The following is a 16,451-nucleotide window of genomic DNA, read 5'->3' as shown; positions in this document are numbered from 1 at the left end:
TATCATTAGGTACAAAGCTCATCAAAAAATTATCAAATTGTAACTTTTAAAAATCTTCAAAAGTTATGAGTCATACCTTGTGACCCACTCCCTTTTAATGTAATAAATTCATGTATGCTATCATACATAATTAGAGATTTTATCATTAAATTTTTAATAGAAACCCCCATCTTTTATTAAGATCTCTCTCTATTTATTCCTAGTCATTACTTAGAACCAAGAAAAACCATAATCTAAAGCATTACAGAATGCTTCATTCACCCCAAAGAATCTGCCAAGCGAAAAGCACATCTTAGATCTTCTGTCATGCAATCTTTTGAACTAAATCTCAATGAAAGACTTCTTTTGATGACCCCCCTTGGGGATCCCATCTTTAATCAATTTCCAAGAAGCATACTGAGCCAACCAACATCGTTTCCTTCGAAAGCAAAACATTCTTTATCAAAAAATGCAAAATTTATCAGCGATAGCCCACAAAAGATAACTAAAATGTGCTATGTTCTACAGCAAATAAACCGAGGCGGGGAAATCAATTTCGCATTTGTTGATATTACGGGGCAAGAAATACAGAAAAATAGAAGCCAAAGATATAGATAGCGGCTACTGGGGTGTGCGTCAGTGATTCGGCAACTCAACCAGGCCCAAACGGAAACCGAAACCAATTGAGACTACCTACATTAGTGCTAAGTATGGGTTCTGTCTGGGGGAAGTGATCGTTTTAGTGGTTCCCAATTGGGAGCCCAGTATATGTCAGCCAGTGCAGAAATTGCATAATGCCCGGGCATAACCCGTAGGGCCCCCACAACAAGTGCTTGGATCGTCTGGCACCTGACAGACCCACTGAAATCACTTCAGCTCAGAGCTTCCCTGGATGAGGAAGTTGATGGAGAGGATGAGTACCAGACAGAACCAGAGAAATTGAAAGCCATTAAGTACCTTTAAAAATAAAAGCGAAATACTACTAACCGCATGGCCCACTGGGATGATACAGGCAAGATCTATATATACACCCTGTGCGCGTGGATATATGCTGCCTCAATTATTCAAGAGTACAGCGAAGGCAGGGACTTGTGACCACAAAAATCAAAGAAATTACGCACGAAAAATATCTTGAAAATGCCATAAGTTGTATATAGATACACAGCCGGCGCAGACTCATCAGATACACTTGCCCACACACACATCGGCGAGAAGATATAGGCAAACTCGAACTGTGGCAAACTATTTCCGTATTGAGTTCTCTTCTTCAATGCCCTGCATTGGTTCTTTTTGGGCATATTGCAAGGCAGCTTTTACCCAATTTAAGCACTTAAAATATGAATAATTAACATTTCCAAATTGCCTAATCACAGTTTTTCAGATTTTTTATGACCTCTAAATAATTTATTCACCCTTAATGCCTTACATCTTTCATTCTAAGGCATTTATCAACTGAAATTCAAGACACAAAAATGTGTTTGTGACATTTCAAAAAAATTTATTTTCGAGTAGCATATATGCTTTAGCGCTTAAATTCCACAAACAAATTATGTGCGTGTTCCAAAAGAATATTCTAATATTTATGGATGCGCCAAATATATTTTCGAAACGTAGTATTCGTCGTTTCTCGAGATCTGAGTTTATGAGTTTGTTTGGCTTGTGGAAATTGCATTGACCTAGAAGTCGTCCCATTGTTGTTTTTTCGGTCTCTTGGGCGTTTTTATGGGGTCTTTGGAATACCCTGCACTCTGTTTTGGTTTTGCACATTTCCCCCAGAACAGAAAATCTCTCTCTCTCTCTCTTTATTTTTTCTTCTTTCCCTGTATGTATTTTGAAAATGAAAATGAGCATCGTTATGAATTTTCCCGATTTTCCCTGCTGTGTGTATATTTTTCAAATACTTGCCACTGTGCCACCGAATCGGCCTGTGTGTGTGAGTGGGAGACTGGGGAGCTGGCTCCCGGCTGAGATCGTGGAAAGCCCATGGGCCATTCCTTGTCCGTCGCTCGCCAGCGCCACGAGGAGCGGGAAACGCGTTTTGAACACCGAAGAGGGATATTTTTAAAAAACTCAAATCACCCCATATTCGCAGCTAAAGTTCGGCACTCAAAACGCAATTTAATTTGGCCAAAACAGTTCGAGACCATCGGAGACAAAGGCGCGATCTCGTCAGCGAAAATAAACCTGAAAACATAACGATTTCGGACGCGTGCCAGGCGGTGGGCGGCGTGCGGTGGGCGGGGCGGCAGCGACGCCAGCAGCGACAGCGACGGCGCTGTTTTATATGATTTTCCGCTCGTAGTGCTCGTTTTTATTCATTTCTTTCCCTATTTTTTTTTTTCTGTATTTTTGCCGGCTGTCGTCGTGAGCAGCAAAATGCCGCCGGTCGTCGGTTCTCCGTTCAGTTCTGGTTGAGTTTCTGGCGACGAGTGACACACACAGAGGGCACTAGAAATAAGCGACATCGAAAGCGAAAAACGAGCAAACAAACAAACTTAGTTGTACTGTAGATTCTGGCTGATTAGGAAACACGAAACACGAAGCACTCGAACGCACACCCATCACATATCTCAACCCGTATAGGAAACTGCATCTGTTCGGACCGAGCGAAAGTGCCGTGGACGATGCCCAATAACCGCAATCGTAATCGCAATCGCAACCGCAACAAACGCAATCGAAACCAAAACCAAAACCAAAATCAAAACCCGAATCCAAGCCCAAGCAGTCTTCTAAAGGCAGAGGGGGCGGAGGATAAGGAGGAACGGGAGGATCAGCAGGAGGATTCACAGATCCAATCAGTAGCTACATCTTCTTCCTCCCCAGATGATAATGGAAATTCTGGCAGCGTGTCAAATGGGCCAGCGGAAAACAGCCAAAAGGTGACGAACACTCTTGGGAAAAGCGAGCAGGAAAAACAAGAAACAGCCGAGGAACCAGCAACAGTCATCCACAAAGAAGAAGATCTAGACGCCGAAATGGGTGCCAAAAACTCAAAACACCGCAGGGAAAAGGCCGCTAAGCAGGCGGAAAATGGAAAAGCCGAAGAGCAGGTGCGTCCGCCACCCACCATCATAAGAAGGCCGCCCGGCAGCCCCCGCCAAGCCAAGGTCATAGTTCATCGTGTGGTGAGGGAGGAGGACAAGGCAAATGGCAAAGCTGATTCACCGGATCAGCACAAGGTTGTGGAGTCCAAGGAGCAACAGCCGGAGGTTGTTGAACCCCAGAAGTTGGAAGAACAGGATACCAAGGAGGCAGAGCCACTTCCAGAAACTAGTCATGTACAGGAGCAACATGTGGCAGTTGAAGAAAATCTACAAGATACTAAAGTGGCAAACGATGATCAACAGGTCAGCCAAAATCCAGATGAAGTAGATTATACAAAGAAACCTTCGGAAGAGCCGCCCAAAGAACCCGAGGAATATGTGTTGCAACTTCAGAAGGCCATGGAGTTTGTAGAAAACGCACACCAGCAACATGTTGCTGCGGTGCAAAGTCACCAAAAACCAGGAGACTTGGAACCAAATGCACAGGAAGAAAAGCCACTTGAAGCACAAGAGCAACAGGAAGCACAGCAGCAACATGTTGCAGTTGCACAAGAGCAGCAACAGCATAAGGACCAACAGCAACATGTGGAAAGTGCCTTGAATTGCGCCGAAAAAACCCCAAAGACAGTGATCTTCCAAGCGCAGAATCCTCTTCCCCAGCAATTGCCCAGCCAACAGAACACCTCCAAGGTGATTATCCACCAGATTCACCTGGAAACCAACGATGAAGAGCGGGAAAGAAAGGCCAAGCCCACCTTCGAGGAGATCAGCAGCACTTCCGGTGCTCTGGCTGGAACCCTGTCGCCACCACCCCGCTACTTGGTGGAGTCACCCAAGAATGTGTCCAGTGGCGGTCAGTTCTCGCGCTTCTCCCGCGACGTGCAAATCCAGGAGCTGGAACTGACCAGCGATTGCAGCTCCGGGGAGTTCAACTCACTGCAATCGCCGCTCGTCTGCGAGGCGGACTCGGAATCAGAGGGATCGATATCCGTGGCCTTGGGAGCGGAGCGATCTCCGTCGGATCCGCAGGTGCCGTCCACTAGTCGCGTGGAGCAGCAGGAGCAGCTGCGCCAGAAGCGCGCCCAGAAACGGAACGCACTGGAGTCGCACTTCCTGCCGCAGCTGCTCAACCCCCGCTATCTGGACAGCATCCTGGAGGAGAACGGCGAGGCGACTAGTTTCCGCAACTCATCGGCCTCCGCCTCCTCCGGTGGCAGTGGCGATCAGGCGGGGAATCGCACGCCCAAGCTGAACGAGACCTTTCCCCGTAGCCAGTTGGACTTTAGTCGCCGGCACAAGCGTCGGGAGGAGGCACCGACGCCTCTGAAGTTGGAGACCAAGCTTTTGGAGGAGTCCTCCGATCTGGAGAGCTGCACCCGCCTGCAGAGCGCCCTGTCGCCGCAGTCTGAGGATGCGGAATTGGTGTACCTCAGCTCCTCGGCCTCCAGCAGTGTCTCCGATCTCATGGAGCTGGAGCTGGAGCAGGCGGCCGCCCTGGCGGAGAGGGCTCTGGTGGATCTGGATACGGATGCCAGTCGCTTGATTCTACGGCCGGATGATGAGATGAGCAGCACCAGCACCACGACGGCGGAGCGGAGCGAGACGGAAGCGGAAACGGAAACGGAGACGGAGAGAGAGGGTGAGGACGGGAGGGAGGCCGAGGAGAGTCGCGAGAGCACACCTGTTAACCCGACAATTGCCAGTTCGCTTTCCTCGCTGCTGAGCGCCGCTACGCCGACGCCGACGCCAACGCCGACCGCGACGCCCACGATCGCCGATCGCGAGCAATTAGCAAAAGATACAAATGTATCTGGTGGATCGGCGGTTAGTTTCGGGACAGCATCGCCGCTAGCGGCCACGCGCGAGGAGTTCGTTCGCAACATGGACAAAGTGCGCGAGTTGATCGAGATGACGCGGCGCGAGGAGGAGCAAGGTGAAACGCCGCGTTCGCCGTCGCCGCAGCCACCGCCCGTTCCCCCACCCCCCGCCACAGTTCCGCCTTACAGTCCCCAGTCCGAGTCCGAGCTGTCCTCGTTCCACCTGACCCCCCTGCAGCTGAAGCGGCAGGAGTCGAACGACTCCCACTGCTCCGACAGTACCACCCACAGCCAATGCACGGCCATCCACATGGCCAGTCCACCGCCCACAGCACCCAACACCGCCGCCCAGCCACCCACACCGCCACTCAGACAAAAGCCTGCACCACCACCACCCGCTACACCCGCTCCACCCACTCCCCAATCAGAGCCAGAGCTTTCAGTTGCAGATTTGGACGAAGACCCCGACACGGATGCCATCAAGAAGCTGCGCCTTCTCTGCACCGAGCAGCTGGCCTCCATGCCCTATGGCGAACAGGTGCTCGAGGAGCTAGCCAGCGTGGCCCAGAACATAGCGGATCAATCGCCAGTTGCCCAAAGCAAGATGCCCTATCCCCTGCCCCAGTTGCCGCACATCAAGGAGCTGCAGTTGAACGCCAGCGAGGGCAAGAGCTCCTCCTCCGCCTGGCTGGGACTGCCCACCCAGTCGGATCCCCAGCTCCTGGTCTGCCTCTCGCCTGCTCAGAGGGAGCTCCTGGATGCCCAGACCCAGCCGGATGACCTCCTCGATGCCCACCAGAAGTTCGTGGAGCGACGGGGCTACCATGAGCTGTCCAAGGCCCAGGTACTCGAGCAGGATCAGCAGCAGCAGCAGCGGGAGCGGGAGCAGGAGCAGCAGCAGAGCGAGATGCTCAGGACGGCGGCAATAATGCGCGAGTTGCGCAAGAGCCTCTCGCCGCCGGCGCCCCCCCTCCCCCCGCCACCTGTGCCGCTGAAGAGCGCCGAAACGGCGGCCAAGGCGACCGCTCATGAAAACGCCAAGAGAGATGACGCAAGCGAGCAAAAGCAGAAGATCGAATCGTCATCGCTTGAAAATAAACCAAGGCGAGCAGCTGATCTTGGTGGCCAGCAGCAGTCGGCAGAGCACAGCCAGAGCAGCAGTACCATCAACCCGGAGACCATGTCCAAGTTCCCCACGCTGGACAGCATGGAGAGTGAGCTGGCTAGGATGTTCCCCCAGCACAAGGGCGACATATTCGAGGAGCAGCGCAAGCGTTTCTCCAACATTGAGTTCCCCAGCCATCAGCAGTCTGTAAGCCAGACCAAGCGCTACTCCAACATCGAGACCAGTAGCTACGAGTCCAAGAAGCGCCTGGAGAACGGTCAGGTAATCTACGATGTAAGCACCTCCAGCCACGAGAAGCAGGAGCAGGGTGATCCGCCCAAGGAGCAGCCCGTGCCGCCCGTCCCCCCGCCGCCCATGATGTCAGCAACGAAATTAAACGGTAACACTTTCATTGATGGAGACGTGGCGCTTAAAAATAGCCAGCCACCGAAAGAGAGCCAAAGCGGCAGCGGTACGTATGAGGAATTTCGGCAGCGTGCCAAGGCCGCCGCGGATGCTTTCGGAGATCAAAAGGAGAGGGAGGGGAATCAAAATGGCCTGGACCAAGACCGCGTGTTCAAGGATTTCGATAGGCTGTCGCAGCAGATGCACGCCGAACTGCAGACCACGAGGGAGAAGCGGGAGAAGTCCGCCTCCCTGTACGATCTGAGTGGCCTCACCCGATCGGGCCAGCATCCCAAGCTGGAGGAGCTGCAGCAGAGGCGGCACGCGCACATGCAGGAGCTGGAGAAGGAGATAGAGCGCTCGGCGAGATCGCGACAGGAGCGCATGTCCTCGGTGCCGCGTCAGATGGAGGCCACGCCGCCGCACACCCGCGAGATACCCATCGAGCTGGAGCCCCGATCCCGGCGAGCCGAGTCCCTGTGCAACCTGAACGAGGCACCACCACCACGCCCGCACACCACAGTGGGTCACTATAACCACCCATCGGCTGGGCAGGACGACTGGTCGCGGTATGCCAACGATTTGGGCTACTCGGAGAACATAGCTCGACCCTTTGCCCGCGAGGTGGAGATCTGCTATCAGCGGCAGAACCAGAGGACACCACACCAGGGCATCCGTGCTCCGCGGCTCTCGGCCAGCACCAATGACCTGAGCAGCTCCAGCCAGTACAGCTACGATACCTTCAATGCCTACGGAGGCAGGAGGACCCATGCACCAATGCTGAACCAGGCGCAACAGCAGCAGCGTCCTCACTACGGCAGCTGTTACTCCATGATCGAGCGGGATCCCAATCCCAGGTACATCAGCACCACCTCGAGAAGGGGCGTGAGTCCAGCACCAGCGGCTCCGCCACCACAGGCTGCACCACAGGTGCCACCACCCGCCTACGATCGCCAGCAGAGGAGATCCTCGCTGCCCAGGGAGCTGCACGAGCAGCAGCTCAAGTACATCCTGTCCAAGGAGGAGGAGCTCAAGTTCGAGGTGGAGCGACTGCAGCAGGAACGCCGTCGGCTCATGGAGGAAATGCAGCGGGCTCCTGTGTTGCCAGCTCCACAGAGAAGGGAAAGCTACAGACCCGCCGCCAAGTTGCCCACACTGAGCGAGGATGAGGTGTTCCGGCAGCAAATGGCCGAGGAGTGGATGAACAAGGTGGCGGAGCGGGAGGAGAGGCGTCAGCACAAGATCATACGCATATCGAAGATCGAGGATGAGCAGGATCACCACACGGTGGACCGGGCGACCATAAGCGATGAGTTCTTGGACAGGGTGAAGGAACGTCGCCACAAGTTGGCCATGCCGGCGGACAGCGATTGGGAGAGTGGAGCGGAGTCGCATCCCCAGCCAGCTGGCCAATCCCAACCGGAATCGGATGTGGAGGTACCACCAGTGCGCATACTCGAGGGCCAGTCGGAGGCCAATCTCCGCCAGCTGCCGCGTCACCTAAGGGAGTTCGCCAAGTTCTCCACCAGCGAACAGCTGCCAGATGGCGGTCAAATGGAGCGGCACGAGGAGCAGGAACGCCGCGAGGAGGGCGACGACAACTCGCACAGCAGTGCCACCAAGAAGACGAGCATCGTGAAGACGTACAAGGTGTCCCGACTGCCGCCTTCCGTCCAGGGTGAGTTTCCCGGCCAGTTTTCCGGGGGAAAGCGGGGTCGTCCTTATCGCGAACGCTCGCAAACGGCGCGGCTCGTGAGTCATAACATCCCCCTGGAACTAACCAGTAACCACAGCTCATCGCCTGACTCCGACTCCAATACCAATACCCATACCAATCCCAGTCCCCATACCGGTTGTGGTTCCTCCTCCTCCAAATCCTCTATCCCATCCCAAGTAGAATCCCCAGCACCAGCCATTGAACCACTGAATCCCTCATCCAGCACCGCCGGCGGCATCTTGGGCACGGCTTTGTTGGTGGGTCTATCCCTGCTGACCGCCTGGAACAAGTTCAGCTAGTTGTCCCTCATTTCTCATACTCACCTCCTCGGTTGATCCCTCATTTTATTCTATTTTCACGGTAATTCTACCAACTTGATCTTAAAAGGTATCCTTCCAATGGTTGATATACCAAATTTTCTTCAGTTTTTTTCTGAAATGGAATCAATTTTATGTTTTTTAGAACACCATACCAAATTTCCATCTGTTAATATCAAGTTGAAAGTAATCTCCAATCTGGTTTATGGCCATCTCGCTCACACACACTCACCTGCATATACCGTAGATACTTGGTGTTGTCCCATCTCTCTCTTTGTAAATCTCTCTTTCTCTCTCTATCTTCTGATTGTTCATTGTGCGCGAATTCCTCCTACTTCCTCCACACAGACGAGGCCACAGAATCCGAATCAGTAACCAGGAGCACCACAAACCACCAGATAAATCGCTACAGCGATCCCCAGCCGGGAAAAATCGGTGCTAGCCTGAACGAGTTTTTCGCCACCTCGCCCTTCCGGTCGAAAATCTTCGAAGAGTTCGACAAGTACTGGCGAAACTTCGAGCACTCCGCCTCGAACACCTTCTAGGGTCACCCAGAACCACAAACCGAAAGCTTTGACCCCTGACCCCTGACCCCTGACCCCACCCACCTTTCCCCCTGCAGCTGCATGCAGCATCCCCCCACTCAGCTCATGTTGAATAATAAACTTGATGAAAGATTTGTCCAAATTGCGTTTGTGAAACTTTGTTAAATGTTCAAACCATTGAAAATAGTAATCTTAATACAATAGCAATAAAACGAAGCCGAAAATTATATTTAGTGTTGTTTGTTTAATGTTTAATAAACGAAATTATATTTGATTAACCACAAATTGTTTACTTGATTTCGAGTATTTGCGTTGCATTCATCCGATATTTGTATATATACTCCGCATGCGTTTCCTTCTAGTTGTGTGTTGTGTCCCGAAAGAGAGAGTCGATGTGCTTGAAAAACCAAACTAATCCGTATTTGTGTGTAGTGTACAGAGATTTGCAGACGGTGCGGTTGGGAAATGTTCAGACAGGCGTAAACAAAATGATTGGGCGCTATACGCAAGACCTATAAACGATCGACTCATCGTTTTGGGGAACGTTTTGTTTACATTAATCACGCTTCTAAAAGAGAATACCTCATTGAAAAGGTACTTCAACCTTTCTAATTTATTTCAGCAATTCAAATGTATAAACCATAATCATTTCTGTTATTAAAAACCTCTCCTAATCAAACTGTCTTATATTTCTCCAACTTAGCCTGCTTATCTGTGTAAACTTAAGCTTAGGCTAAGATACTTATCATTTGGCTTTGTAATTCGCTGGCTTTCGCGTAAGGCTCTGTGCTCAAATGCCCGAGGGCTGAAATCGGCTTAACCCCTCCGCGGCATTCCAAAATCACCCTTTATACCCTTTCCCCCACTACGACTTATCTGAATCTCCCCCAAGAATCGCAATAAAGCTCAAGAAACGAGCTTGAGTAAGGCAAAGACAAGCGAAATTGCGATTAAGCGGAAATTTTAAATTAATTCCATTCAATTGCATGGACACAAAGTGCAGTCCGACAGACGATCCGTTTGTTTAAAAAGAGAATTACGGAATCGGGGGCAATTGAGCTGGAGCGTCTACACAGAGAAAAAAAGGGATTAGAATACATAACAGACTCAAAAATGAATTTTCTAAATGTCTTACCGCTTTTTATTATTATTGAATACTCAAGATGAGTCATAAATACCGATTTTATTTTAATGAATATGTTTTAAGTTTCAATCTTCTGCCCAAATCTATATATATACGATTTCGTGGCCCTTATTAATAAAAAAGGTAGTTTCTAAAAAACTTTTTAACATTCCTCTTAATAAATTATTTATAAGATGCATTTGCTTTTTAGCAGTTGATGATACTCATCATTTTAAGATCCTATTACCAGGAGTACTTGATTGCTTCAAAGTTATGTAACTAAAATTATAATATCTTTATAATTATAAAAATATATTATTTAAAAATGAGGTTCTTAAAGAAATGTCCCATATAATCCGTCTCTATTTAAAATGATTCTTACTTATCTTGCATTGCACAGACGTTCTTAACTGAAAACCCTTTTGAATATTTTATAAATATATTAAAAGTTTGCATACGAAAACGAAACGAACTGAGGTGAACAATTGTGCCTTGACTGCCCATTAGTAAATAACAGCATAGTATTGCCAACCTGGGCTCGGTTTTTCTCTGTGTACGAGCGAATATGCATGCTGAAATTGGAACAGGGACGGGGGCGACGAACGGACTCCGCTGGCTGGCGAAGATCTAACCGAATGCTATCGTTCAGACAGAGCCACCGCAGCCGAGGAGGCGGACCCAGCGGCGGGAATGGGTGTCCGGCTGCGACCACGCCCACCCAAGCAGACGCGCTTCCTCCTCAACGCCCAGCAGCTGCAGCAGCAGAGGCAGCGGCGCAGCTGGTCGGAGAGCGATCTTCTCAAGGAGATCGACAGCGAGCTGCAGCTGGCCAAGGGCTTCCTCTACGCGAATGGTGTGTCAAGAGCCCCCAGAACCCCTCTTCCCCCGCCCCTGCTGTCTAATTGTCTGACCCCTTCTCGCAATATGTATCTGTAATTATGTTAAGTTTATTTATAGCCAAAATCCACTTTGTACGTGGGCAATTTAGCCCGCCTGCCCGAAAGTAGGCAACAAATTTTCCACTTTTTTCGGTTTCAGCACATTGCGTATACGACATGAAGGCTTCTCCTTGGTCACTTGCCACACACATCTCTGCATATGTATCTGTATCTCTGCCCTGCGTCCATAATTTATGACCCACTTGAGTCGAAGATCGCTCGTTTTCACTCGCTTTTTTTTTGTTTTTGGGGGCCTCCTCTCCGTTCTCTGTTTATGAAAGCATAAAAAAAATGTTGTTTATACTGGGCGAAACGGAAAAAAAGCGAGAATTTTTCATCTGAGAAGGAGAACGTTCAACAAATTTGTTGTCTTGCGCTCGCACACAAATTGAGATTTTTTCGGCTGGGATCTGGCGAACCGAAAGTCCAAGCAACCTGCCCGAAAATCGAAAACTCAACCGTTTCGTAGTCGTCGTCGTGTTAAAGTCGTGTGAGCAACGCGAAGACGGGTCAGAAAATAGAAAATAGGAAAAATATAGAAAAGTCCGAAGTCGGAAATTGGAAATCAGACAACGAGAAAAAAGAAGTCGCTTCTATATTTCCACCGCAGCAGAAATGGGGCAGGGTTAGTTGAGTGTTTTGTAAACGAATTTGTTTGTGCTCGTTGCCACTTCCTCGGCGGAAAGGTATCGAAAAGATACAAAAGCTGCACGAGCTGCAGCCGAAGTGAAGTGATATTCCCAAATAAATCGCCTTTTTGGCCACATTTGCAATTTGACTTTTGCAGAGCACACACAAGGCACGATGTTTGCACCGAAATTCAAGGCGCGCGCGCCACCAGGCTCAGGTAAATTTTGCATCTGACGGATGCGTTTCGCATCCCCCGGATGTGCAGCCATCGCAAGTGTGACAAATGGCCAACATGACGTTTTCAGTGGGCCGTCTTTGATGATCCGCTGGCAGGCGAGTTGAGTGGCTCTTTCGCCGCGATTTCCCAGTCAACTTTCCACCTTTCGAGTTATTCATTTCCAAATTTATTGCTCGTATTTATAGATCATTTTTTGTGTTAGCTCTTTCATCTGTTCATCCATTTTTTTTTCCTTCTGAACTTGATTTTCGCCTTTGGCAGTTGCGATTGTTTATTTTAAATATTTCACATTAGTTCATGTTAATTGTGCACAGACCGAAAATTTCCACATGATTTAGGCGAGCGTTTTGGAAAATCCAAAAACTGGAAACGAGGTGCGCCATTGCTAAATATACGAGATGACGTAAAATCGGAGGGATCTCGAGAGAATGTGGAATATTTATTACAATATTTGCAATGTTCCCAATTGTTGTTCGCTATTTCGTGTCGGTCGCCCACGCGGCTGCCGCCTTTTACAGTCTCCAATAAAAATAAAAATGCCTGCTAAATAAGATCAACACGGAGAGCAGAGTACCCGGCCATGTCGCCATGGCGACCCATTTGATGTTGTTTCTAACATTTTCGGCCAAGTTTTCCTTTTCCATTCACCAGAATCCGACGTGGGCCATAAAACCCCTTTGAGGATTTACGGGGGCGCATGGAAATCCATCAAAACTTTCGCTCCCTGATTGGCGTCATCTGATGGCGTTATCTATGCTTTGGCGATTCCGATCTCCTACACATTTATTTAAAGCATTAATTTGTATGTTGTTATTTTTAACATTTTCCCCTTTTGCTTTTTTTTTTCGTTTCGGACTATGTTCTTTTTTTTTGCCCATGCCAAAGAATGGAAAATATAAATTTGAAGACTTTTAGTGAGTGAAAATAATTTATAGTTCGGTATAAATTCAGTTGAACTTGAACGAAACGTTCGAGAAATAGCGATTTAATTCTGTTTGATGACGTTGCCTTCGCTGGGATTATCAATCTGTTGAAAGGAGAACTTAATAATACGGATTGGAAAAGAATTCATGAGTCAAGAGGTGGCAAGATAAATAAATACACTGATTTTGCGAAAGTGGCTGAAATACGACTATAATTTGAGTGTATGATATGGTAATACAGTTCAAAGGGATCATTGGTACTCCCTTCTCATAAAAATGAGATCGTATCACTTAAGATGATCCCCCTTCCTATCGAATGGCCCATTATGCGGCTCCAACTAGAACTTTTCCAATCAGTTCCGGCCGAACCGCAAATATGCACTCCATAAATAACCCCAAGTGGCGGAGTTCCCGCCTCATCCACAAGCCACACGCAGACGCACTCCCTCCAAATTCCCCATAAATCAACTCAGGAAATGCTCTTAATTTGCCACAGGCAGCCGCACCCTTTTCCATTCTCATTCCCGTTTTCCATTTGCAATTGACAGGTCGCACTCTGACTCGGAACTCCCGATCCCAACTCCCGTTTTCCAATCTGTGACAGGTTGCACACAAATCCCCCAGCCCGCTCCCCCAGAACTATTTTCTCCATCACCTTTTGTGTGATTTTTACAAGGCCGCAGCGAGCATATGGGTTCCGCTATTGGAAAAACATTTTACAAACTATTCCGAGTTAAAATTAAATGGTTCCCTCATTGCAGGTGCACTGGCAGAAAAGTTTTTGACATGAGAATTATTATTATTATTATTATTTGTATTATAATAAAATTTTGGTATTAATTAAATTCTTAGCTTAAAAAATTCCAATATACTAAACAGTACTCATTGGTTAGCTTATGAAAATACTATATGTGATGATTACCAAATTCATGAAAATTATAATTAATTAAAAATGGAGCTTATGTAATGTTGATCATAATTCATATTATTATTATCTTAAAAATGTATCTAAATTTCTTAAGAGTTTTTGTAGGGCTTCAATTAAAAAAATCCCCTTATCAAGCATATTTTCTGCCAGTGGAGTCCCCATTCCTGTTGTTTTTCCAATGTTTTCTTGTTCGCAAATCGATAAATTTGAAATGAATTGCCTCGAACAACGAAAGCCAGCGAAATGCGGCTTCTGCTCGACTGCGGGCGCTCCTTGGCGGGTGTGTCGCGCTCTCAAGTGCCACTATTAACATTTTTCCAAGCGAATTTTCGAATTTTCCGTCTGATTTGTTCTAAAGCAGCCAGGCGGCAGGGCAGCAGTAGCGTCAGTGGCCACCGGAAGTGCCAAGCCAAGTCAAGCCAAACCAATCGAGTTGGCTTTATACTTGTGTGTTTGGGCTTTGTTTTGGCTTTGCTTTTTGTCTGGCTCTGCCGAAGAGTTGTTTTTTGTTGGGTTTGTTGGTCTTTTGTAGCTGCTTCACTGTACTCCGCCGCACACACTTCCGTTCCATTTCGCATTGCACGCATAATTGGCGTTCTCCCCCCGAGGCTTCCCTGTCTCCCTTCTCCGGTTGATCGAGCACCGAGCGGCGAGAATCGTAATTGATCTGCTATTTGGGGGTTGGGCGGAGGGGCCGCCGTAGCCAAAACTGGGTGTGTTTGGCTTTTGTTTTCCCCTTGGGCAGAGCCATAGCCATTCCCAGTCCCATTCGGAATCTCTGAATTTGAATCCGATGCCGAATCCGAATCCATCCCCATTCCCGGGCTTTTAGCTCTGCTCGACGCTGGCGAGTCACGCAAAATTCAGTTCGCCTCGAGCCGTGCGCGGAGTCAGCAACTCAATCAGCAAATCGCTCTACAAAATCGTTGGTCTATCCCCATCCGTAATCGTATCGGTGCAGCTCCTTAGGTAAATCCCTCAGATGCATGCCACTGCAATCCGAGTGACTCAGAGGATCGCGTTGTGTGCAAGTTTGATTGACATTTGCAAGGAGAAATTTCCTTTTGATTCGATTGTATAATTCAATTAAGTGCTGATTGAATAAAGACGTCAGCGCGCCCACATAAGAAACACCAGCATCAGCACCACCTTCACCACCGCCCCCTAACATCACCACCACCCCCGAGAAACCCAAGAAACCCGCTAACGAATCTAGAGGCTCCTCGGCCAAATACGTGTCAATGTCTCGAAGGCAATGCGCCTAGGGCATCTCTATCTCTATCCGTATCTGTATCTGTATCTGCATCTGAATCGGCCAATGTATCTGTGATCTCGGGGTGTTTGTTTGTGGTTTTTGTTTTTTTTACAGGTGGCAAATAAATCTGTAGAATGAAAGATTTTGGCTAGACCCGATGCAAAGCTGCACAGACATTGCGCGGGTCAGTCGACAAGTACTGGGATTATGCTCGCAGAAGAAAGCCACAATTGGGGGCAATTTATTCTCATTATGCAGGGGATTAGCCAACGTTTTTCTCCGATTTAAATTGGTTAAGCACTGATCAAGATGGATGATTGCTTCGAGTTTTACAAGCCATTAGATCTAGGTAAATTGGATTAAGATTGTAATCGTAATATTTATGTACGAAGAACTAGAAGGTTATCTTTTTGCATAGGGGAACGATTTGAACAAACAAAAAATGTTCTGAAAGGATTTCTTTGTGATATAACTATTCGTTTTTCTATGTAGGGGAAGAACAGACCTCGATATTTTCATATTTATTTTGGTATCCAAGACCTTTTCCAAGCGATATGATAGCATAACTGTTTGCGAAATGGTTATTTACCAATTAGGAACCCCAGTATCTCACCTCGCCCAGTTCTTTAACGGTTCGGGAATATAAATTTATACCATTTCTCTGAATGTGTGTGCTTTTGTGAATGCTAAACATGCGCCAAATGCGATGACTCATCCCGTCCGTGTGAGAGGAGCGTCAGTGAGCGCCGCTGTGTGAGTGGGCCTATGTGTGTTGGCCAAATTTTGAATGGCTGCCAAATGGCGGCTTCCTCGGTCGCCGTCGTATTAATTATGGCTGTTCCACGTCGCTGTGTTTGTTTGTACATTTGTCTTCGCTCGGTTTGTTGACTGCCCAAGAAGCTATTTTCGAGGAGATCTGCGGTTTGAGCACGGCCAGCGAGCATAAATTTGTTGACAAGTGTAAGTGTCGGGGCGGGAAACTCAATCTCTGAACTCGCCGGCGCCCCTGAAAATGTCATCAGCCAAATGAAGACCCAAAGAAAGTCGAAAGACCACCACCGCCCACACTCGCTCACCCTCCGAATACGAACTTTCGACAGGCGTGTGGACACCTTACGGTTCCGCTGGTGAACTAAATCAATCGGGCGCCACCTCGGCCACGCCTCCGCCCCCGCCGCCGCCCTCGCTGCCCGTTTGGACGCCCCAGCCCTCGCCGGTGCTCAGCGGCCGCAAGGAGTTCCGCCCGGTCCACTTCGAGTCGCCCACTCTGCCACGTCGCTACACGGCCCAGCAACAGAAGACGACCACCACGATCCCGCCCTGGTCCCACACGGAGAACGGAGAGGCCCCACCGTCCCTGAACTCCGTGAATTCCAGCTCGGACTACGCCGAAACCGACTGCTCAGCGCACTTTGCTCCCGTGGCGCCCAGTGCCAGTGTCTCCGACAAGATCAGAAGTATTATATCCACAAAAAGATCTCTTTGTC

The 16,451-nt window shown here is 48.7% G+C and overlaps 1 protein-coding gene across 28 annotated transcripts in view; it reads left to right on the top strand.

Annotated features, from left to right (window-relative positions):
* LOC108022438 (sorbin and SH3 domain-containing protein 1) overlaps positions 1 to 16,451 on the top strand; it is a 35,805-nt gene that overhangs the window by 4,968 nt on the left and 14,386 nt on the right. For 10 of the 28 annotated variants that reach the window (XM_050887959.1, XM_050887960.1, XM_050887957.1 and 7 more), the window contains exons 2-3: positions 2,072 to 8,028; positions 10,702 to 10,905. The exons of 1 other annotated variant lie outside the window; for it this stretch is intronic. In XM_050887959.1, the coding sequence (XP_050743916.1) occupies positions 2,604 to 8,028; positions 10,702 to 10,905 (5,629 nt within the window). In that variant the 5' untranslated portion in view covers positions 2,072 to 2,603. Of the gene's footprint in view, positions 1 to 186; positions 8,029 to 8,732; positions 9,208 to 10,701; positions 10,906 to 11,442; positions 11,616 to 11,777; positions 11,838 to 16,064; positions 16,422 to 16,451 lie in introns of those variants that run through there. 17 more of the 28 variants (XM_050887963.1, XM_050887962.1, XM_050887964.1 and 14 more) reach the window with 11 other exon arrangements.

This window comes from Drosophila biarmipes, chromosome 2R (genome assembly GCF_025231255.1).
Source record: "Drosophila biarmipes strain raj3 chromosome 2R, RU_DBia_V1.1, whole genome shotgun sequence".
Lineage (NCBI taxonomy): Eukaryota > Metazoa > Arthropoda > Insecta > Diptera > Drosophilidae > Drosophila > Drosophila biarmipes.
This window is presented reverse-complemented; position numbering and strand designations above follow the sequence as displayed.